At 37.6% G+C, this 24,430-nt stretch overlaps 1 protein-coding gene across 1 annotated transcript in view; it reads right to left on the bottom strand.

The window, feature by feature from the left end:
* XDH (xanthine dehydrogenase) overlaps window positions 1–24,430 on the bottom strand; it is a 96,963-nt gene that overhangs the window by 19,258 nt on the left and 53,275 nt on the right. The window contains exon 24 of the mRNA XM_003416059.4: window positions 23,342–23,428. Coding sequence (XP_003416107.2) covers window positions 23,342–23,428 — 87 coding nt within the window. The remainder of the gene's footprint in view (window positions 1–23,341; window positions 23,429–24,430) is intronic.

Genomic DNA, 24,430 nt, shown 5'->3' with positions numbered 1-24,430 from the left:
GGCTCCAAAATACATAAAGCAAGTTCTAATGGCATAGAAAAGAGAAATAGATGGTTCCACAATAATAGTTACAGACTTCAATACACCATTCTTGGTAAAGGACAGAATATCTAGAAAAAAACTCAACAAAGATACAGAAGATCTAAAGACCACAACCAACTAGTTTGACCTCATAGGCATATATAGATCACTCCATCCAACAGCAGCAAAGTATACACTGTTTTTGAATTCACAAGGAACATTCAGCAGAATAGACCACAAAGCAACCCTCAACAAAATCCAAAACACTGAGATAATACAAAGCATGTTCTCCAATCATAGTGCCATAAAACTAAAAATTAAGAGCAGGAAGAGAGAGGAAAAAAAAATAAAAATAAAAAACATAGAAACTGAATGACACCTTGCTTAAAAACCACTGGATAATAGAAGGAATCAAATATGGAAAAAAAAATTCCTATAATCAAAGGAGAATGAAAACACATCATACCAAAACCTTTAGGACATAGCAAAGTCAGTGCTCAAAGGTCAATTTACAGCAATAGATGCACACATCAAAAAAAAAGGGGGACAAAATCAAAATGTTGCTATACAACTTGAACAAATAGAGAACAGCAAAAGAAGCCCACAACCACCAGGAGAAAGGAAATAATAAAGGTCAGAACAGAAATAAATGAAATAGAGAATAGAAAAACAATAGAAAGAATCAACAGAACCAAAAGTTGATTCTTTGAAAAGTTAAGCAAAATTGACAAACCACTGGCCAAACTAACAAAAGAAAAACAGGACAGGAAGAAACTAAGCCCAATAAGAAATGAGATTGGGGACATTACAACATTTTCAACTGAAATAAAAAGAATTGTAACAGAGTACTATGAAAAACTATACTCCAACAAATTTGAAAACCTAGAGGAAGTGGCCAAATTCCTAGAAACATGCTACCTACCTGTCATGGATTGAATTGTGTCCCCCAAAAAATGTTTGTCAACTTGGCTAGGTCATGATTCCCTTGTATGATTATCTACCATTTTATCATCTGATGTGATTTCCCTATGTGTTGTAAATATTATCAGCACGATGTAATAAGATGGGTTAGCAGCAGTTACATTGATGAGGTCTACTAGATTAGATAGAGTCTTGAGCCAATCTCTTTTGAGGTATAAAAGAAAGAAGCAAGCAGAGAGACATGGGGACCTCATACCACCAAGAAGCAGCACGAGGAGCAGAGTGTGTCTCTTGGACCAGAGGTTCCTACACTGAGATGCTCCCAGACCAAGGGAAGACTGGTGCATGACAAGGACCTTCCTTCAGAGCCAACAGATACAGAAAAGCCTTCCCCTGGAGCTAATGCCTGAATTTGGATTTGTAGGTTGCTCGACTGTGAGAGAATAGACTTCTCTTTGTTAAACCCACCCACTTGTGGTATTTCTGTTATAACAGCACTAGGTGACTAAGACAGTACCTAAACTAACACAAACAGGTAGAAAATCTGAACAAACCCATAACAAGAGATTGAAAAGGTAACAACAACAACAAAAAAACTCCCAACAACAACAAAATCCTGGCCCAGAAGTCTTCCCTAGAGAATTCTACCAAACATTCAGAGAATAGCTCATACCAGTACTGCTCAAAATATTTCAGAGCATAGAAAAGGAAGGAATACTCCCAAATTCATTCTATGTAGCTAGCATAACCCTGGTACTATAATCAGGCAAAGACACAGCAGAAAAAAAAGAAAAGCACGGACCAGCATCTTTCATGAATATAGATGCAAAATTTTTTAACAAAATTCTAGCCAATAGAATTCAGCACCATATCAAAAAAATAAGACACCACTACTAAGTGGGATTCATACCATGTATGCAGGGACAGTACAACAAAAGAAAATCAATCAATGTAATCCACCACATAAGTAAAAGGAAAGAAAAGAATCATTTGATAAAATCTAACATCCGTTTCTGATAAAAAAAAAAAAAACCTCTCAAAAAAATAAGAATAGAAGGGAAATTCCTCAACATAATAAAGGGCATCTGTACAAAACCAATAGTCAACATCACTCTCAATGGAGAGAGGCTGAAAGCATTCCCCTGAGAACAGGAATGAGACAAGGATACCCTTTATCACCACTCCTATTGAACATTGTGCTAGGAGTCCTAGCTACAGCAATAAGGCAAGAAAAAGAAATAAATGGCATCCACATTGGTAAGGAAGAAGTAAAACTCTCCCTATTTTCAGACGATATGATACTATATGTAGAGATCCCTAAAGATTCCACAAGTAAACTACCGGGACTAATAGAAAGATTCAGCAGAGTAGCATGATACAAGATAAACATACAAAAATCAGTTGGATCCATATACACCAACAGAGAGGAATTCAAAAAGAAAATCAGGAAAATGATACCACTTACAATAGCCCCTAAAAAAACAAAATACTTAGGAATAAATCTAACCAGGGACATAAAAGAAATGTATATATACACAAAGAAAACTACAAAACACTACTGCAAGAAACCAAAAGAGGCTGGTGGGGGCCAAGATGGCTGACTAGGCAGAAGCTTCCACTGAACCCTGTTGCAACAAAGACCTGAAAAAACAAATGAATTGATTACATATATGACAGTCTATGAACTCTGACCATCAAACACAGAACTAAGGAATCGACCTGAGTGACAAGGGAGCGAGAAACTCCACAGCAGCAGCGACTAGTTGTGGAGCCCGCGCAGCACCCTAGCTCTGATTCCTTAGTGCTGTTCTTTGGCACAAGTGTGGTAGGGCTAATGGTGATTTCCTGAAACACAGCAAGCATGGGACACAGTCCTAACCCTCTAGGGCAATCTCAGCAGGGACCCAGCCAGGGCACACAGGCTACACACGCCTCTGGAATCTGAGATTAAACAGCGCTCTCAATACAAGATTTTGTCTATTTTATCGCACTACTCTCTCCTATCTATCTGATCCCTCCCCTCCCTGCCCCAGCCAGCCTGGGCCTAAGATTGAAGTGCTTTTTTCTGATCCATTCTCCTGACCTAAGAGAAGTAGCAAATTAACAAATGGGGGGAAAAATACTTTCCCAACTCCCCTAAACTGGAAGATCAGAGCAGAAGCAGCTCCAGTCCAGGCATAAGAGATCCACAGACTTTGGCTTTCACCCCTACATGGAACCAGGTGTCTATTATAATGCAAAGACAAATCTGTTAGAGGTCTGACTATAATTGTTTCAGCTGAGCAATGGAGAGGCAGGTTTTGGAGGTCCGATACCACTCAACCTATTAAACAGAGCCCTTACCTACCCATAGCAGAGACCTGAGGGCTGAGGCTCCATCCACACCACCTAGCCACCTGCAAAAGGGGTCTGAGGATAGTGGTGCCTACCAGTGTTTACAAGTATAAACATTGGGTGCCTAAGGTACAGCTGCAGAGCCCACCCACCAGAGCACTCTAGAGAACAGAGATGCTCCTTCCTCACTGGCACGTGGGGGAAGGCTGTCAGCACCCTGCCTTCCTCAGAGTTTGACCCCCTGCTGCTACAAGAAACCAGTGCATACAACCATCACTACTGCTCCTCTAAGATAGTGGGTGATGATAGCCTACACCACACACTAGGTGACCGGCTATCAGGACACCTGATAGTGAATGGTGAACGGACTCATAGGCTCATATACCTGGTAACAGCTCTAACCATCTGGTAACAAGACTTTAGTGCTTCAAAGGCTCCAATAATCAAGTTAGCACACTATAGTAGCCTATCTGGGTATACTGAAACAACACAAAACAAGAAGATAGGAATAAGTGAGCAAATATAAAATAAATTATTACAATAACTTATAGATGGCTCAAAGACAGCAGTTGATATCAAATCACATAAAGAAGCAGACAATGATTCCTTCTACAAACCCCCAAAACAGAGAATCAAGATCTCTCCTGGATGATGATATATTCCTGGAATTGCCAGATGTAGAATATGAAAGATTTATATACAGAATGCTTCAAGACATCAGGGACAACATCAGACATGAAATCAGGCAACGTACAGAAAAAGCCAATGAACACACGTATAAAGCAGTTGAAGAAATTAAAAGATTATTCAAGAACATAATGAAAAATTTAATAAGCTGCAAGAATCCATAGAGAGACAACATTCAGAAATTCAAAAGATTAGCAATAAAATTACAGAATTAGACTACACAATAGGAAGTCAGAGGAGAATAATTCAGGAATTGTAATGCAGAATTGGGGAAATGTAGGATAAGGCAATTGGCACCAATATATTTGAAGAAAAATCAGATAAAAGAATTTTTAAAAAATGAAGAAACTAAGAAACATGTGGGACTCTATCAAGAGTCCCACTTGTGTGTGATTGGAATTCCAGAACAGGGAGGGATAACAGAAAATACAGAGAGAATTCTTGAAGATTTGTTGGCAGAAAACTTCCCTGATATCACAAAAGATAAGAAGATATCTATCTAAGATGCTCATCAAACTCCACATAAGGTAGATCTCAAAAGAAAGTCACCAAGCCATATTATAATCAAACTTGCCAAAACCAAAGATAAAGAGAATTTTTTTATGAGCAGCTAGGGATAAATGAAAAGTAACCTACAAAAGAGAGTCAATAAGAATAAGCTTGGACTACTTGGCAGAAACCATGCAGGCAAGAAGGCAATGGGATGACTTATACAAAGCACTTAAGGAAAAATATTGCCACCCAAGAATGATACATCCAGGAAAACTGTCTCTCGAATATGAGGGTGAAATTAGGACATTTCCAGATAAACAGATGTTTAGGGAATTTGTAAAAACCAAATCCAAAACTACAGGAAATACTAAAGAGAGGTCTCTGTTTAGAAAATCAATATCAGATATCCACCCAAGACTAGAACACAGCACAGAGCAACCACATGTTAACCCAGATAGGGAAATCACAAAAATAAATCAAGACAAAAAAATGCTCAAAACAGGGAAACAGTGATGTTGTTATGTAAAAGATGACAACATTAAAACAATAAAGAGGGATTATAAAAATGTAGTCACAGATCTTTTATATGGTGAGGAAGTCAAGGTGATATAAAGAAATAAAAGTTAGATTTAAACATAGAAAAATAGCGGTAAATATTAAGGTAACCACAAAGGAGGCTGACAATCCTACACATAAAAATAAAATACAAGAAAAAAAATGAAGAATCAGTAAAAACAAAATCAACAACAACAAATAAGAGGAAAAGACAATATATAAAAACTACTCAGCATAAAAAAGTTAAGTGGGAAAAAGAAACTGCCAACAACATACAAAAAAAGACATCAAAATGACAGCACTAAACTCATACCTATGCATAATTACGCTGAATGTAAATGGACTAAATGCATGAATAAAGAAACAAAGAGTGGCAGAACGGATGAAAAAAACATGAACCGTCTACACGCTGCCTACAAGAGACACACCTTAGACTTAAAGACATAAACAAACTAAAACTCAAAGGATGGAAAAAAATATATCAAGCAAACGACAATCAAAAAACAGCAGAAGTGGCAATATTAATTTCTGACAAAATAGACTTTAAACTTAAATCCACCACAAAGGATAAAAAAGGACACTATATAATGATTAAAGGGACAATATACCAGGAGGACATAACCATTAAATATTAATGCACCCAATGAGATGCATAAACTCTAACAGCACTGAAAAGAGAGATAGACAGCTCCACAATAACTGTGGGAGACTTCAACACACCACTTTCAGTGAACAACAGACATCTAGAAAGAAGTTCAATAAAGACATGAAAGATCTAAATGCCACAATGAACCAACTTGACCTCATAGACATATACAGAACATTCCACCCAAAGGCAGGCAGGTATACTTTATTTTCCAGCGCACATGGAACATTGTCTAGAATAGACCACATATTAGGTCATAAAGCAAGCTTTAACAGGTAAAACATTGAAATATTACAAAGCTTCTTCTCTGACCATAAGGCCATAGAAGTAGAAATCAATAATAGAAAAAGCAGGGAAAAGAAATCAAACACTTGGAAACTCAACAATATCCTGCTCAAAAATGACTGGGTTATAGAAGAAGTTAAGGATAGAATAAAGAAATTCATAGAATCCAATGAGAATGAGAACACTACCTATCAGAATCTTTGGGACACAGCTAAAGCAGTGCTCAGAGGTTAATTTATATCAATAAATGCACACATACAAAAAGAAGAAAGGGCCAAAATCAAAGAATCATCCCTATAACTTGAACAAATAGAAAGAGAAACAAAAGAAACTCTCAGGCACCAGAAGAAAGCAAATAATAAAAATTAGAGCAGAATTAAATGAAATAGAGAACATAATAACAGTTGAAAGAGTTAACAAGACCAAAAGCTGGTTCTTTGAAAAAATTAACAAAATTGATAAACCATTGGCCAGACTGACAAAAGAGAAACAGGAAAGGAAACAAATAACCTGAATAAGAAATGAGATGGGCCTTATCACAAACAGACCCAACTGAAATTAAAAGAATCATATCAGATTACTACGAAAGATTCTACTCTAACAAATTTGAAAACCTAGAGGAAATAGATGAATTCCTAGAAACACGCTACCTATCTAAATTAACACAAACAGAGGTAGAACAACTAAATAGACCCAAAACAACAACAACAAAAAAGATTGAAAAGTTAATCAAAAAACTCCCAACAAAAAAAAGCCCTGGCCCTGCTGGCTTCACTGCAGAATTCTACTAGATTTTCAGAGAAGAGGTAACACCACTATGACTAACAGAATTTCAGAGCATAGAAAAGGAAGGAATACTCCCAAACTCATTCTATGAAGCCAGCATATCCCTGATACCAAAATGAGGTACAGACACCACAAAAAAAAGAAAATTACAGACTTGTATCCCTCATGAACTTTACATGCAAAAATCCTCAACAAAATTCTAACCAATAGAACTCAACAACATATCAAAAAGATAATTCACCGTGACCAAGTGGGATTCATACCAGGTATGCAGGGATGGTTGGTTCAACATTAGAAAAACAATCAGTGTAATCCATCAAATAAACAAAACAAAAGACAAGAATCATATGATTTTAACAATTGATGCAGAAAAGGTATCTGACAAAGTCCAACACCCATTCATGATAAAAACCCTCAGCAAAATAGGAATAGAAGGAAAATTCCTCAACATAACAAAGGGCATTTATACAAAGCCAAAAGCCAACATCATCCTAAATAGAGAGATTCTAAAAGCATTTCCTTTGAGAACGGGAACCAGGCAAGGATGCACTTTATCATCACTCTTATTCAACATTGTGCTGGAGGTCCTTGCCAGAGCTGTTAGGCTACATAAAGAGATAAAAGGGCATCCAGGTTGGTAAGGAAGAAGTAAAAGTATTTCTATTTGCAGATGACATGATCTTACACACAGAAAACCCAAAAGAATCCTCAAGAAAACTACTGAAATTAATAGAAGAGTTCAGCAGAGTATCAGAATACAAAATAAACATACAAAAATCAGTTGGATTTCTCTACACCAACAAAGAGAACATCAAAGAGGAAATCACCAAATCAATACCATTTACAATAGCCCCCAAGAAGATAAAATACTTAGGGCTAAATCTAACTAGAGTCGTAAAAGACCTATACAAAGAAAACTACAGTACACTACTGCAAGAAACCAAAAGAGACCTACTTAAGTGGAAGAACATACCTTGCTCATGGATAGGAAGACTCAACATTGTAAAAATGTCTATTCTACCAAGAGTGATCTATAGATAAAATGCAATTCCAATCCAAATTGCAATGACATTTTTTCATGAGGAGAAACACATCACCAACTTCATATGGAAACAAAAGAGGCCCCAGATAAGTAAGCATTACTGAAAAAGAAGAACAAAGTGGGAGGCTTCATGCTACCTGATTTTAGAATATATTATGCCACCACAGTAGTCAAAACATCCTGGTGTTGGTACAAAAACAGATACATAGACCAATGGAACAGAATTGAGAACCCAGACGTAAATCCATCCACATATGAGCAGCTGATATTTGCCAAAGGCCCAAAGTCAGTTAAAAGGGGAAAAGACAGTCTTTTTAACAAATGGTGCTGGCATAACTGGATATCCATCTGCAAAAAAAATGAAACAAGACCCGTACCTCACACCATGCTCAAAAACTAACTCAAAATGGATCAAATACCTAAATATAAAATCTAAAATGATAAAGATCAAGGAAGAAAAAATAGGGACAATGCTAGGAGCCCTAATACATGGCATAAACCATATACAAAACATTGATAACAATGCACAAACACCAGAAGAGAAACTAGATAACTGGGAGCTCCTAAAAAGCAAACACATATGCTCATCCAAAGTCTTCACCAAAAGAGTGAAAAATTACCTACAGACTGGGAAAAAGTTTTTAGCTATGACATTTCTGATCAGCATCTGATCTCTGAAATCTATATGGTACTGCAAAAACTTAACAACAAAAAGACAAATAACCCAATTAAAAAATGGGCAAAGGATATGAACAGGCAGTTAACTAAAGAAGACACTCAGGTAGCTAACAGATACATGAGGAAATGCTCACCATCATTAGCCATTAGAGAAATGCAAATCAAAACTCCAATGAGATTCTATCTCACCCTAACAAGGCTGACATTAATCCAAAGAACACACAATAAGAAATGTTGGAGAGGCTGTGGAGAGACTGGAACACTTATACACTGCTGGTAGGAATGTAAAATGGTACAACCACTTTGGAAATAGATTTGGTGCTTCCTTAAAAAACTAGAAATAGAACTGCCATACAATCCACAATCCCACTCTTTGGAATATATCCTAGAGAAATAAGAGCCTTTACATGAACAGATATATGCACACCCATGTTCACTGCAGCACTGTTTACAATAGCAGAAAGATGGAAGCAACCAAGGTGCCCATCAATGGATGAATGGATAAATTAATTATGGTATATTCACATAATGGAATAGTACGCATCAATAAAGAACAGTGATGAATCCATGACACATTTCGTAACATGGAGGAATCTGGAAGGCATTATGCTGAGAAAAATTAGTCAGTTGCAAAAGGACAAATATTGTATGAGACCACTATTATAAGAACTGGAGAAATAGTTTAAACAGAGAAGAAAATATTCTTTGATGGTTATGAGAGTGGGATGGGAGGGAGGGAGGGAGGGGGTACTCTCTAATTAGATAGTAGACAAGAACTATTTTAGGCGAAGGGAAAGACAACACAATACAGGAGAGGTCTGCACAACTGGAAAAACCAAAAACAAAGAAATTTCCTGAATAAATTGAACACTTCGAAGGCCAGTGTAGCAGGGGCGGGGGTTTGGGGACCATGGTTTCAGGAGACATCTAGGTCAATTGGCATAACAAAATGTATTAAGAAAACATTCCACATCCCACATTGATGAGTGGCATCTGGGGTCTCAAATGCTAGCAAGTGGCTAGCTGGAGCAAAGGAGAATGAAGAACACCAAAGACACAATGTAATTATGAGCCCAGGAGACAGAAGGTCCACATAAATCAGAGACTACATCACCCTGAGAGCAGAAGAACTAGATGGTGCTCCACTACAACCGATGACTGCCCTGACAGGAAACACAACAGAGAATCACTGATGGAGCAGGAGAGCTGTGGGATGCAGACCTCAAATTCTCACAAAAATACAAGACTTAATGGTCTGACTGACTAGAAGAACCCTGGAGGTCATGGTCTCCAGACCTTCTATTAGCCCAAGACTGGAACCATTCCCAAAGCAGCTCTTCAGACAGGGATTGTACTGGACTATAAGATAGAAAATTGATACTGGTGAGGAGTGAGCTTCTTGGCTCAAGTAGACACATGAGACTATGTGGGCAGCTCCTGTCTGGAGGGGACATGAGAAGGCAGAGGTGGATAGAAGCTGGCTGAATGGAAGCAGGAATACATGGTGTAGAGAAGGAGTGTGCGGTCTCATTAGGAGGAGAGCAGTTAGGAGTGTACAACAAGGTGTATGTAAATTTTTGTATGAGAGACTGACCTGATTTGTAAGCTTTCACTTAAACACAATAAACATTAAAAAAAAAAAAATTTTTAAAGAATGAAAAGAAACTAAGTCAACTGGTACAACACAGTTCATAAACACAAGTTCTGCAGTGTTACTTTTGTGAGTAGCATCTGTGGTCTTAAAAGCTTGCACACACCATCTAAAATACATCTATTTGTCTCTTATCATCAGGAGAAAAAGAGAGTGAAGAAAACCAAAGACTCAAGGGAGCAATTAGTCCAAAGGACTAATGAACCACGTGAACCACGGTCTGCAAGACCCCGAGGCAGGAAGAACTAGATGGTGCCTGGCTACCACTACCGACCACTCTGACTAAGATCACAGCTGAGCGTCCCAGACAGAGTGAGAGAAAAACTGTAGACCAAAAAATCAAATTCACAAAAAAAACCAGGCTTACTGGGCTGACAGAGACTAGAAAAGCCCCTGAGACTACGGCCCTAAGACAGACACCCTTCTGAACTGGAACTGAAGCCATTCCCAGAAACCACCTTTCAGGCAAACTATGTTGTTTTTGTTGCTAGGTGTCATTGAGTCGGTTCCAACTCATAGCAACACTATGTACAAAAGAGCAAAAAAAGGCCCAGTCCTGTGCCATCCTCACAGTCATTGCTGTTTCAGCCCGTTGTTAAAGCCACTATGTCAGTTCATCTCATTGAGGGTGTTCCTTTTTTTCGCTGACCCTCTCTACCTTACCAAACATGATGTCCTTCTCCAGGGACTGGTCCCTCCTAGTAACATGTCCAAAGTAAGCAAGACGAAGTCTTACCATTCTTGTTTCCAAGGAGCACTCTGGCTGTACTTCTTCCAAGACAGACATATTCATTCTTCTGGCAGTCCATGGTATGTATATTCAATATTCTTCACAAATATCGTAATTCAAATGCAGTTATTCTTCTTTGGTCTTCCTTATTCATTGTCAAGATTTCCCATGTGTATGAGGCAATTGAAAATGCCATGGCTTGGGTCTGGCACACCTTAGTACTCAAAGTGACATATTTGCTTTTTAACAATTTAAAGAAGTCTTTTCCAGCAGATTTGCCCAAAGTAATACATTGTTTGATTTCTTGACTGCTGCTTCCAATGGTGTTGATTGAGCATCCAAGTAAAATGAAGTCCTTGACAACTTCAACATTATCTCCTTTTATCATGATGTTACTTATTGGTCCAGTTGTGAGGATTTTTTTTTTCTTTATGTTGAGGTGTAATCCATACTGAAGGCTGTAGTCTATTTTTTTAATTTTATTTTATTATATATACGTATATTTTGAACTTTAGATGAAGGTTTACAGAACAAACTAGTTTTTCATCAAACAGTACACACATTGTTGTATGAGATTGGTTAACAACCCCACAATATGTCAACACTCTCCCTTCTCAATCCTGGATTTCCTATTACCAGCTTTCCTGTTCCTTCCTACCTTCCAGTCCCTGCCCAAGGGCTGATGTGCCCCTTTAGTCTTGTTTTGTTCCATGGGCCTCCAGAGACCTCATTACTGAGCTGAAAGAGTATCTGGGGACCATACTCTCAGGCTTTCTTCAGTGTCTGTCAGGCTGGAAAGTCTGGTCTTTCTTTATAAGTTAGAATTTTGTTCTATATTTTTCTCCAGCTCTGTCTTGGACCCTCTATTGTGATCCCTGTCAGAGCAGTCAGTGGTGGTAGCCAGGCATCATCTAGTTGTACTGGACTCAGTCTAGTGGAGGCCATGGTAGATGTGGTTCATTAATTCTTTGGACTAATCTTTCCCTTGTGTCTTTAGTTTTCTTCATTCTTTCTTGCTCCCAAAGGGGTGAGACCAGTGGAGTATCCTTGATGGCTGCTCACAGACTTTTAAGCCCCCAGATGCTGCTCACCAAAGTAGAATGTAAAACATTTTCTTTATAAACTATGTTATGCCGTTGAGCTAGATGTTCCTTGAGACCATGGTCCCCTGAAGGCCGTAGCTTTGATCTTCATCGGTAAATGCTTCAAGCCCTCTTTGCTTTCAGCAAGCAAAGTTTTGTCATCTGCCTATCGCAGGTTGTTAATGAGTCTTCCACCCATCCTGATGTCATGTTCTTCTTCATATAGTCCGGCTTCTCAAATTATTTGCTCAGAGTGGCAAATTGAATAGGTATGGTGAAAGGATATTACCCCGACACACACCTTTCCTGATTTTAAACCACAACTCTTGGTCTATGTACAGGTTTCGCATGAGCACAATTAAGTGTTCTATAATTCTCATTCTTCACAACAGTATCCATAATTTGCTATGGTCCACACAGTAGATTGCCTTTGCATAGCCAATAAAACACAAGTAAACATTTTTCTGGAATCAGCAATGATACCCCTTGTTCCATGGCATCTTCTGAATCTGGCTTGAATTTCTAGCAACTCCCCTTAGATGAACTGCCAAACCATAGTCAAGCCTGTAACATAAACAATACCCGAGAGGAATGTGCTCCTTAGAACAATCAATTATACAAGATCAATGGGGCAACATTTGCCCCAAAGCAAAGACGAGATGGAAGGAAGGGCTAGAAAATCATGATAAAAGGAAATGAGGAACCTAAGATGGAAATGGGGAAATGCTGACACATTGTGAGGAGTGAAATCAATGGCATGGAACACTTTATGGACAAACTATTGAGTGGGAAACCAATTTGTTCTGTAAACTTTTACCTAAAGCACAATAAAAATTTTGAAGGAAAAAAAAGAGGAATGAAGAAAAAATAAAGGCATTTTTAGATGAAGGAAAACTAAGAAAATTCGTCTATAGCAGACATACCCTAAAGAATGACTAAAATAAGTCCTCTAAACAGAAAGGAAATGATAAAGGAAGGAACCTTGGGATATCGGGAAGGAAGAAAAAAACACTCTAAGCATAATTATGGAAACCCTGGTGCCGTAGTAGTTAAAGCTTCGGCTGCTAACCAAAAGGACAGAAGTTTGAATCCACTGGGCACTTCTTGGAAACCCTATGGGGCAGCTCTACTCTGCCCTACAGGGCCACCATGAGTTGGGATTGACTCAACAGCAAAGGGTTTGTTTTTGGTTTTAAGCATAATTATCAGTAAAAACAATAGGATTTCTTTCTCCTCCTGAATTTTTAAATTATGTTTAATGGCTACAGCAAAAAATTATAACAATGTCTGATGTGATTCTAAATGTATGTAAAGAAAATATTTTTAAATTATAAATGAAGAAGAGTCAAGAGTTGTAAAAATTGGTAAGATTTCTATACTTCACTTGAACTGGTAAAATGACACAAGTGGACTCTCTTCCTGTCTCTGTCTCTCTATATTCCTTGCAAACATTAATCAAAAGAAAGCAGAAGTAGCTATATTAATGTCAGAAAAATTAAACTTTAGAACAAAAAAATTTGCCAGAAATAGAGGGGGACGTTATATAATGATAAAATGGTCAATCCACCAAGAAGACATAACAACCCTAATTGTGTATGCACCAAAACACAGAGCTGCAAAATATGTCAAGGAAAATCTGATAGAACGGAGAGGAAAAATAGACAAATCCACAGTTACAGTTGGAGACTTCAATACCCCTCTGTCAACGATCAATAGAAAAACTACACAAAAAATAAGAAAAGATTAAAACTCAACAACGCCATCAGGCAACAGTATCTAATCCACATTTATAGAACACTCCATCCAATAACAGCAGAATATATATCCTATTTAAGTATCCATGGAGCGTCTACTAAGATAGACCAAATCTGAGTTACAAAACAAACCTCAACAAATTTAAAAGAGTTGAATCCATGCAGCGTGTCCTCAACTAAAATGGAACCAAATTGGAAATCAGTAACAGAAAGACAACAAGTACATCTCCAAACACTTGGAAACCAAACAACACACTTCTAAATAATCCACGAGTCAAACAGAAAGTCTCAAGGGAAATTTTAAAAAATACATGGAACTGAATGAAATTGAAAATACAATTTACCAAAATTTGTGGACACAGCTTAAGCAGTGAGGGGAGGGGATTTTATAGCACTAAATACATACATTATAAAAGAGTAAAAGTTTTAAATCAATAATCTAAGCTCCCATCCCAAGAACCTAGAAAAAGATGATCAAAATTAAACCGTATCAAACTGAAGGAAGAAAATAGTAAAGAGCAGAAATCAATAAAAGTGAAAACAGAAAAAAACAATAGAAAAAATCAGTGAAAGAACAGCTGGCTCTTTGAAAAGATCAGTAAAATCAACAAACTTCTAGCAAGACTAACAGAGAAAAAGAACAAGACATAAATTACCAATACAAGGAATGAAACAGGAGATATCACTACAGATCTTGAAGACATCAAAAGAATGAGGAAACACTATGAACTATCTACATATATAAATTTGACAAAAAAGATCTAAAAAACTGTAGAGACATACAGTGTTTTAAGGTTTGGAAGACTCTACATAGTAAATATGTCAATTTTCCCCCAAATCGATGCACAGGTTTAGCATAATTTCTATCAAAATCTCAGAAAAATTTTTGTGGATATAGGCAAGATTATTCAAAAATTTATATGGAAAAGCAAAGGAACTGGAACAGCTAAAACAATTTGGAAAGAGAAGAATAAAGTGGAAGGAATCAGTTCACTTGATTTCAACACAGTATACAGCTATAGTAATCAAAACTGTAAACTATATAGTATTGGTGAGGGAATAGACGCACACATAGATCAATGAAACAGAATAGAGTGCTCAGAAATAGGCTCATACAAATACAGTCAGCCCTCAGGCCTTCAGTATCCTTGGGCTCTGCATCTGCGGATTCAACCAATCACAGATCAAAAATACTAAAAAAAAAAAAAAAAAAAGTTCCCAAAAGCAAAATTTGAATTTGCCACATGCCACTATGCTATATCCACGTGAATGAAATGATGTGTAGGCACACCGTGTTGTAGCCCCCCACCATTTCACAGATTTTCAGTCTCTCCCTAGCTGTTTGAGCATTGTTTGCTTTGCGACTTGTCATTATTCTCTAAGCAATACAGTGCTATATATAACAAGTATTTATATAGTATTTACATTGTATAAGGCATTATAAGTAATCTAAAAAAAAAACCAAGTGTAAGGCATTATAAGTAATCTATAGATGACTTAATGTAGATGGGAGGATGTATGTAGATTATATGCAAATACTAAGCCATTTTATATAATGAACTTGAGCATCTATGGATTTTGGTGTCTGTAGGGGGTCCTGGAACCAACTCCTGTGGATACTGAGGGACGACTTTAAGCTTAACTGGTTTTTGCCAAAGTAGCAGAAGAAATTCAATGCAAGAGGAATAGCTTTTCAATAAATAGTGCTGTGACAACTGGACATTCATAAGCAAAAAAAGAAAAAGAAAATCTTACACCTTATACAAAAATTAACACTAAATGACTCATGGACTTAAATATAAGATGTACAACAAAACTTTTAGAAAGAAACATAGGAGAAAAACAGTGAGAACTGGGCTAAGAGTCTTAGACTCGATGCCAAGAACATAATGCCTAAAATGAAAAAAATTGATAAGCAGGACCTCATCAAATTAAAAATAAAACAACATTTGCTCAAAAAACACCCTGTTGAGAGGATACAAAGACAAACTACACACTGGGAGACAATGTTTGCAAACCACGTATATGGCGAAGGGCTAGTATCTAGAATATATGAGGAACTCTCAAAACTGAACAGTAAAAATCAATCTAATTTTTAAAAATGGGCCAAAGTCATGAACAGATATTTCACACACACACACACACACACACACACACAAAATGCTCAACATTATTAGCCATTGTTACTGTTGTTAGGTGCTGTCGAGTCGGTTCTGACTCATAGCGACCCTATGTACCACAGAATGAAACACTGCCCGGTCCTATACCATCCTTACAATCTTTGTTATGCTTGAGCCCATTGTTGCTGCCACTGTGTCAGTCCATCTCATTGAGAGTCTTCCTTTTTTCCGCTGACCCTATACTTTACCAAGCATGATGTCCTTCTCCAGGGACTGATCCCTCCTGACAACATGTCCAAAGTATGTAAGATGCAGTCTCGCCATCTTTGCTTCTAAGGAGCATTCTGGTTGCACTTCTTCTAAGACAGATTTGTTCTTTCTTTTGCCAGTCCATGGTATATTCAATATTCTTCGCCAACACCGCAATTCAAAGGCGTCAATTTTTCTTCGGTCTTCCTTATTCATTGTCCAGCATATGATGTGATTGAAAATACCATGGCTTAGATCAGGCGCACCTTAGGCTTCAAGGTGGCATCTTTGCTTTTCAACAACTTAAAGAGGTCTTTTGCAGCAGATTTGCCCAATGCAATGCATCTTTTGATTTCTTGACTGCTGCTTCCATGGCTATTGATTGTGGATCCAAGTCAAATGAAATCCTTGGCAACTTCAATCTTTTCTCCATGTATCATGATGCTGCTTATAGGTCCAGTTGTGAGGGTTTTAGTTTTGTTTTTTTATGTTGAGGTGTAATCCATACTGAAGGCTGTGGTCTTTGATCTTCATTAGTAAGTGCCTCAAGTCCTTTTCACTTTCAGCAACCAAGTTTGTGTCATCTGCATAATGCATCTTCCTCTAATCCTGATGCCCCGTTCTTGTTCATACAGTCAAGCTTCTCAGATTATTTGCTCAGCATACAGATTGAATAGGTATGGTGAAAGGATGCAACCCTGATGCACACCCTTCCTGACTTTAAACCACGCAGTATCCCCTTGTTTGGCCAAACAACTGTCTCATGAGCACGATTAAGTGTTCTGGAATTCCCATTCTTCGCAACTTTATCCAAAATTTGTTATGATCCACAGAGTCGAATGCCTTTGTATAGTCAATAAAACACAGGTAAATATCCTTCTGGTATTATCTGCTTTCAACCAGGGTCCATCTGACATCAGCAATGACATCCCTGGTTCCAAGTCCTCTTCTGAATCTGGCCTGAATTTCTGGCAGTTCCCTGTGGATATACTGCTGCAGCTGCTTTTGAATGATCTTCAGCAAAATTTTTACATATTGTTTGATAATTTCCACATTCCATTGGATCACCTGCCTTGGGAATAGGCATAAATATGGATTTCCGCCAGTCAGTTGGCCAAGTAGCTGTGTTCCAAATTTCTTGGCATAGACAAGTGAGTACTTCCAGCGCTGCTGCATCTGTTTGTTGAAACATTTCAATTGACATTCCATCAATTCCTGGAGCCTGGCTTTTTGCCAATGCCTTCAGTGCAGCTTGAGCTTCTTCCCTCAGTGTCATCAGTTCCTGATTGTATGCAAACCCTTGAAACGGTTGAATGTTGACTAATTCTTTTTGGTATAATGACTCTGTACATTCCTTCCATCTTCTTTTGATACTTTCTGTGTCTTTTAATATTTTCCCCATAGAATCCTTCACTATTGCAATTTGAGGCTTGAATTTTTTCTTCAGTTCTTTCAGCTTGAGAAATGCTGAGCATGTTCTTCCCTTTTGGTTTTCTATCTGCAGCTCTTTGCACATGTCATTATAATACTTTGTCTTCTTGAGCCGCCCCTTGAAATTTTCTGTTCAGTTCTTTTTCGTCCTTTTGCTTTAGCTACTCAATGTTCAAGAGCAAGTTTCAGAGTCTCCTCTGACATCTGTCTTGGTATTTTCTTTCTTTCCTGTCTTTTCAATGACCTCTTGCTTTCCTCTTGTATGAGGTTCTTATGTCATTCCACAAGTCGTCTGGTCTTTGGTCCTTAGTGTTCAATGTGTCAAATCTATTCTTCAGATGGTCTCTAAATTCAGTTGGGATATACTCAAGGTTGTACCTTGGTTCTCGTGGACTTTTTCTAATTTTCTTCAGTTTCAGCTTGACCTTGCATGTGAGCAATTGATGGTCTGTTCCACAGTCGGCCCCTGGCCTTGTTCTGACTGAGATATTGAACTTTTCCATCACCTCTTTCCACAGATGTAATCTATTTGATTCCTGTGTATTATATCTGGCGAGGTCCACGATAGTCACTGTTTATGTTGGTGAAAAAAGGTATTTGCAATGAAGAAGTCGTTGGTCTTGCAAAATTCTATCACTCACTCTCTGGCATGGTTTCTATTACCAAGTCCGTATTTTCCAACTACCGATCCTTCTTTTTTGTTTCCAACTTTCGTATTCCCATCACCAGTAATTATCAGTGCATCCTGATTGCATATTTATCAACTGCAGACTGCAGAAGCTGATAAAAATCTTCAGTTTCTTCGTCTTCAGCCTTAGTGGTTCATGCATAAATTTGAATAATAGCCATATTAACTGGTCTTCCTTGTAGGTGTATGGATATTATCCTATCACTGACAGCATTGTACTTCAGGATAGATCTTGAAATGTTCTTTTTGACAATCAATGCAACACCATTCCTTTTCAAGTTGTCATTCCCAGAATAGTAGACTATATGATTGTCCAATTCAAAATGGCCAATACCAGTCCATTTGAGCCCACTAATGCCTAGGATATAGATGTTTATGCATTCCACTTCATTTTTGATGATATCCAATTTTCCTAGATTCATACTTCATACATTCCAGGGTCTGATTATTAATAGATGTTTGCAGCTGTTTCTTCTCATTTTCAGCCGTGCCACATCAGCAAATGAAGGTCCTGAAAGCTTTACTCCATTCATGTCATTAAGGTTGACTCTACTTTGAGGAGGCAGCTCTTTCCCGGTTGTCTTTTGAGTTCCTTCCATCCTGAGGTGCTCATTTTCCGGCACTATATCAGACAGTGTTCCACAACTCATAAGGTTTTCACTGGTTAATTCTTTCCAGAAGTAGACTGCTGGGTCCTTCTTCATACTCTGTCTTAGTCTGGAAGCTCACCTTAAACCTGTCCTCCATGAGTGACTCTGCTGGTATCTGAATACTGGTAGCATAGCTTCCAGCATCACAGCAACACACAAGCCCCCACAGTACGACAAACTGACAGACACGCGGCAGTATTAGACTTTAGGAAAATGCTAATTAAAACCACCATGAGGCATCACTGCACAATTATCAAAATGGCTAAAATAAAATAATGACAACATCAAAATGCTGGAATGGATGTGGAGAAATTAAATCACTCGTACGTTGCTTGTGGGAATATAAAATGGGACAGACACTCTGGAAAACAGTTTGGCAGTTTCTTCAAAAGCCAAAAATGCAACTACCATTGTTGTTGTTGTTGTGTGCCATTGAGTTGATTTCGACTCCAACTCATAGTGACCTTATAGGACAGGGTAGAACGGCCCTATATGATGGATTTGAACTGCTGACCTTTTGGTTAGCAGCCTGAGCTCTTAGCCACTTCGCCACCAGGGCTTCTACCATATGACCCAACAATTGCACTCCTGGCATTTATCACACCGGATAGACAATTTATGTTCACACAAAAACATGTACATTAATATTCATATCAGCTTTACTTAGACAAAATCTGGAAACAACCCAGATGTCCTTCAATGGGTGAATGGTTAAACAAACTGTGGCACATCAATACCATAGAATTGTATTGCTCAGCAATAAAAAGGAATGAACTATCAATAATACACAACAACCTGGACAAATCTTTAGAGAATTATGCTAAGTGGAAAAAAGTAAACCCAAAAGGCTATAAACTATATGCTTAAATTTATATAACATTCTTGAAATGGCAAAAATATAAAAATGATGAACGGAGTAGCGGTTGTCAAGAGTTGAGAGGTGAGGGTAGGAGGGAAGTGGGTGTAACAATAAAAGGGCAACATGAAGGATGCTCTTGATCTTGGAAATGTTCTGTATCTTGATTATACCAATGTCAATATCTGGTTGTTATACTGTAGTAAAGTGTTGCAAGATGGTAAAGGGTACATGAGATTTTGTTATTATTTCTTACAAATGCATGTGAATCTACAATTACCTTGAAATAAAAAGTTTAATTCAAAAGAGGTACAGCATGATGCTAAATTATAGATAAAGAAGTATGTTGCTTGGTACTTAAAAGCAGTATAGGACCCAGGTCCTCTGAATCGCACTTCAACTGTAAAGACACAACTACCGCTAAGGTCAATCATTTAGTCACCATTTCAGTCAGCAAGTTTTTATGAAGTTATCATTGTGTGTCAAACACTGTGGAAGGTATTCATCTTACAAAGAAGAATAAGATACATTTACTGCTCTTGAAGAGTCCACAACCCAGTAGGGGAAACCAAAAACTGACTTGTAACCATAATATGTGATAATAAACACTATAAATGTTTTTTCTTAAGATGACATTTGTGCTAGACAATAAAGAATCAGTAGAAGTCAACCAGAGACAGAAGGGAAGTGTGTTTTAGGTACAGAAAACATCATGTACAAAGTCAATGAAGGGTATAAGAGAAAGGCCTGTTTGGGAACCAGAGATCTGTAATGTACCTGAAGAGAAGGGAACATGTGGTGGGGACACAAAAAGTGGGGTCAAAGAGATGAAGCTGAAACGTAAATTGAAATCAAACTGAGTTTGAAAACTGTCCTAAAATGTTTGGAATGCTTCTTGTGACAATAGCAGGTCTTAGGAATGTTTTATTTTTCCTTTTTTTTCTTTTGCTGATTACAAAAGCAACTGACAGTGCAATGAGGCAATCAAAGAAATAAAAGGCATGCAGATTGGAAAGGAAAAGTAAAATTGTCTTTTCACTGATGATATGATACTGTATGTAGAAAATGCAAAGGAGTCCACAAAAAGCTACTGTTGTTGTTGTTAGGTGCCCTTGAGCCAGTTCCAACTCATAGCAACCCTACGTACAATAGAATGAAACACTGCGCCCTCCTGTGTCCTCCGAATTATTGTTATGCTTGAGCCCATTGTTGCAGCTACTAGAACAAATAAGTGAGTTCAACAAAGTCACAGGACACAAAAACTGTTATCTTTCTATACACTAAAAAAAAAAAAAAATGAACAATCTGAAAATGAAACTAAGAAAATAATTCCATTTACATCAACATCAAAAAGAATTAAATACTGAGGAAGAAATTTAACAAAAGACTTGTACACTGAAAACTACAAAGCATTACTGAGAGTAACTAGAGATCTAAATATGGAGACTTTCCATATTTATTAATTGGAAGACTCAATATTATTAAGATAGCAATTCTTCCCAAATTGATCTATGAATTCAACAGATGCCTTTCACAATCCCAGGAGCTCTTTTGCAGAAATTACCAAGATAATCTTAAAAGAAAAAAAATTTATAGAAAGGCAAAGAAACCAAAGTAGCCAAAACATCCTTGTAAAAGAATAAAGTTATAGGACTCACACTTCCAAATTTCAAAATTTATTATAAAGCTACAGTAATCAAGACAATGTTGTACTGGGATAAGGATAGACATATAGATCAATTAAAAATATTGAAACTTGGAGATAAATCCTTATATACACAGTCAATTGATTTTTCCCAGTGACTCCAAGGCATTTCACTGGAGAAATGATAGTCTTTTCAACAAATGGTACTGGAACAATTGGATATCTACATACATACCTCATATCATACATAAAAATTAACTCAGATTGTATCTAAAAAATAGAACTAAAACTATACAACTTTTAAAAGGTAACACGGGAAACTTTTCCATGACCTTGGGGTAGATATGACACCAAAAGAATGAAAAAAATGGTAAATCGAACTTCATTAAAATTAAAATGTTTTGCACTTCAAAAGACACCAACCAGTAAAATCAAAAGATAAGACAGATGGAAAAAAATATTTTTAAATCATGTATTTGATTAAGGAATTGTATCCAAAATTTATTTTTAAAAAAACTCTTATAGTTCAATAACATGAAGACAAATAACAGTTAAAAAATGAGATAAATATCTGAATAAACTTTTCACCAAGAAAAAACATGAGTGGCTAGTTAGCACATTAATAGATACTCAACTTCATTAGTCATTAGGGAAACACAAACTAAAAACACAATGAGGTACCACCTCCTACCCTCTAGAATGGTTATAAATAATTAATAGATGATTGATAGATGATGATGATAGATAGATACATAGATAGATGATAGATATGGATGGATGGATGGATGGATGGATGGATGGATGGATGGGTGGGTGGGTGGGTGGGTGGGTGGATGGATGGATGGATGGATGGATGGATGGATGGATGATAGACAGATATAGACAGACAGACAGACAGATAGATAGATAAGCAGACAGACAATACTAAGTATTGGTAAGGATGTGGAAAAACCAGAACCTTCAGATATCATTGGTTGGAATGTAAAATGGTACAGTCACTTTGGAAAATAGTTTGGTTACTTCTTAAAAAATTTAACACATATTCAGAAGACTCAGCAATTACACTCCTAGGAAGCTACCCAAAAGAAATGAAAACATATGTCTACACAAAAACCTGTACATAAATGTCCAGATCAGCATTATTCATAATACCTAAAAATTGGAAACAAACTCAAATGTCCATCAACGGGTGAATGGAAAAACAAAACGCAGCTTATCGATACAATGGAATATTATGCAGTAATAAAAAGAATGAAGTACTAATACATGCTATAACATGAATGAACCTCAAAAACATTACGCTGAGTGAAAGAAGCCAAATACAAAAGACTATAGCATGTATGATCCTATTTATATGAATTACCCACAAAAGAAAAATCTAAAGTAAGTTAGTGGTTACCTAGGGCTGGGGGATGGGAATGGAAGTGGCTGCAAATGGGCACAAGAGACCATTTTGTAGTGATAAAAATGTCCAAGAACTGGATTGTGATAATGGTTGCATTATTCTTTGAGCTCAATAAAAATCACTGAAATATGCACTTCAAATGAATAAATTTTATGGTAGGTAAATTATACTTCAATGTCACTGGTTTTTAAATAAAGGCAATTTAGCTCATCATTTAAAATTCAAACATCACAGAAATGTGTAGTGTAGAAAATGACAGTTTGCACCCCTCCTAATCCCACTCCACAGTAATCACTGTTTATAGTTTGGTTTATATATACCACCATCCTTAAATAGACAAACATAGTATACATGTACATACTTTGTATCTAGCTTTGCTTGCTTGGCAAAATATTTTGAACAAGAAGGATGGGTCTCTAATCTGAGAATATATTATTACCATCTCTACTTTAGAGAGCAGCCAAGGATCTGAAAGAAGGAGAAACAAGTGAGAAGGCTGTTGCAACAGGAACAGGCAAGCCTGGAGGAAGACCTGGCTGTGCAGTGGTAGAGACTGCCTGCTTGTGCCGAAGGCTGTGGGGCATACACTTGACTTCCAGTCACCCTGGAATGCAGAAGGCATGCTCTACTTACACTCTGAGAGAGATCCAGGGTGTTCCCCGCATTGCTGTAGTGATCCACCTCCAGTGCCACAATCCTCCCAGTCTTCATGAAGCCAACCTGACGAAAAGAAAAGTGATTTCTCAACAGCCCCCTCTCTTTGTCTACCTGTAATCCTCCCCTCCCACTTAGGATAAGTGAGGGAAACAAAAAGAACAAGAAATCATACTATGGATTTCATTTATCAAGAACTTAAGAGATCACCAGAGCTAAACAGGTGAAGAAATAAAAAACCTAACATCTCCACTGACATAATGATGTGCCCTTGTCTTCTCAACCCAGAACCCCCCCCCACCGCCCCACTCCTCATCCTGTTTACCTACTTCTCTGACTCTGGTTCTAAGACAGGGAATGTGGAGGTAGAAAGGAGAAAGTAAGTCACGATAAAGCAGAGAGGGGAGGAGTTGGGAAGAGAAGGTAGGAAAGAGACTCCTTTCATAGCACTTGGCCAGCAAAAGACAGAAGTTACGCTTTGCATGTGCATCAATGTGCTTTCACATCCTGGCCTTATGAAACCATCACAACCCTTTTACAAGGATTACAAGTAAGGAAACCAGGACTCCAAAAGATAAGTTACTTTCTTTGGGCACACAGAATTCGGGAATAAGAGAAATACAATCCCTTTCTGGGAGTTAAGTCATGAAACAAATTCAGAATAGGTCCAAGGGGGGCTGTTCAAAGCCAGCTCATGAAGAGAGAAGGCTCCCAGGTTCACAGAGCTGGACTAAGGCCTGTAAGGCTCTACTACTGTGTAGAGGGAAAGATCAGCACAGGAACTCATCATCCACTGAAGCCCAGAAAGGAGTGGCCCAGCAAGTAACTTGGGCAGTGTCCAGCATTCATGCTCTGGCAACGTAAAAACTTGTGTTCATCCAAGCCCCAGGGAAGTTTAATTTCTCATTGTAAATTACTAAGTGGTCATTCTGATTTTTACTTTACATCAGGCTGTGAACATGTTAACATTAAGGCACCCTAAGTGATAGCTTTAGTATAGATTTGCTGACAATTATGTTTTGGAGCCTGACTGGACCTTAGCAAATTCACAAAAGGAGTGAACACCAC

This window comes from Loxodonta africana, chromosome 26, assembly GCF_030014295.1.
Source record: "Loxodonta africana isolate mLoxAfr1 chromosome 26, mLoxAfr1.hap2, whole genome shotgun sequence".
Lineage (NCBI taxonomy): Eukaryota > Metazoa > Chordata > Mammalia > Proboscidea > Elephantidae > Loxodonta > Loxodonta africana.
Note: the sequence above shows the minus strand (reverse complement) of the source record. Positions and strands in the feature narration are given on the sequence as shown.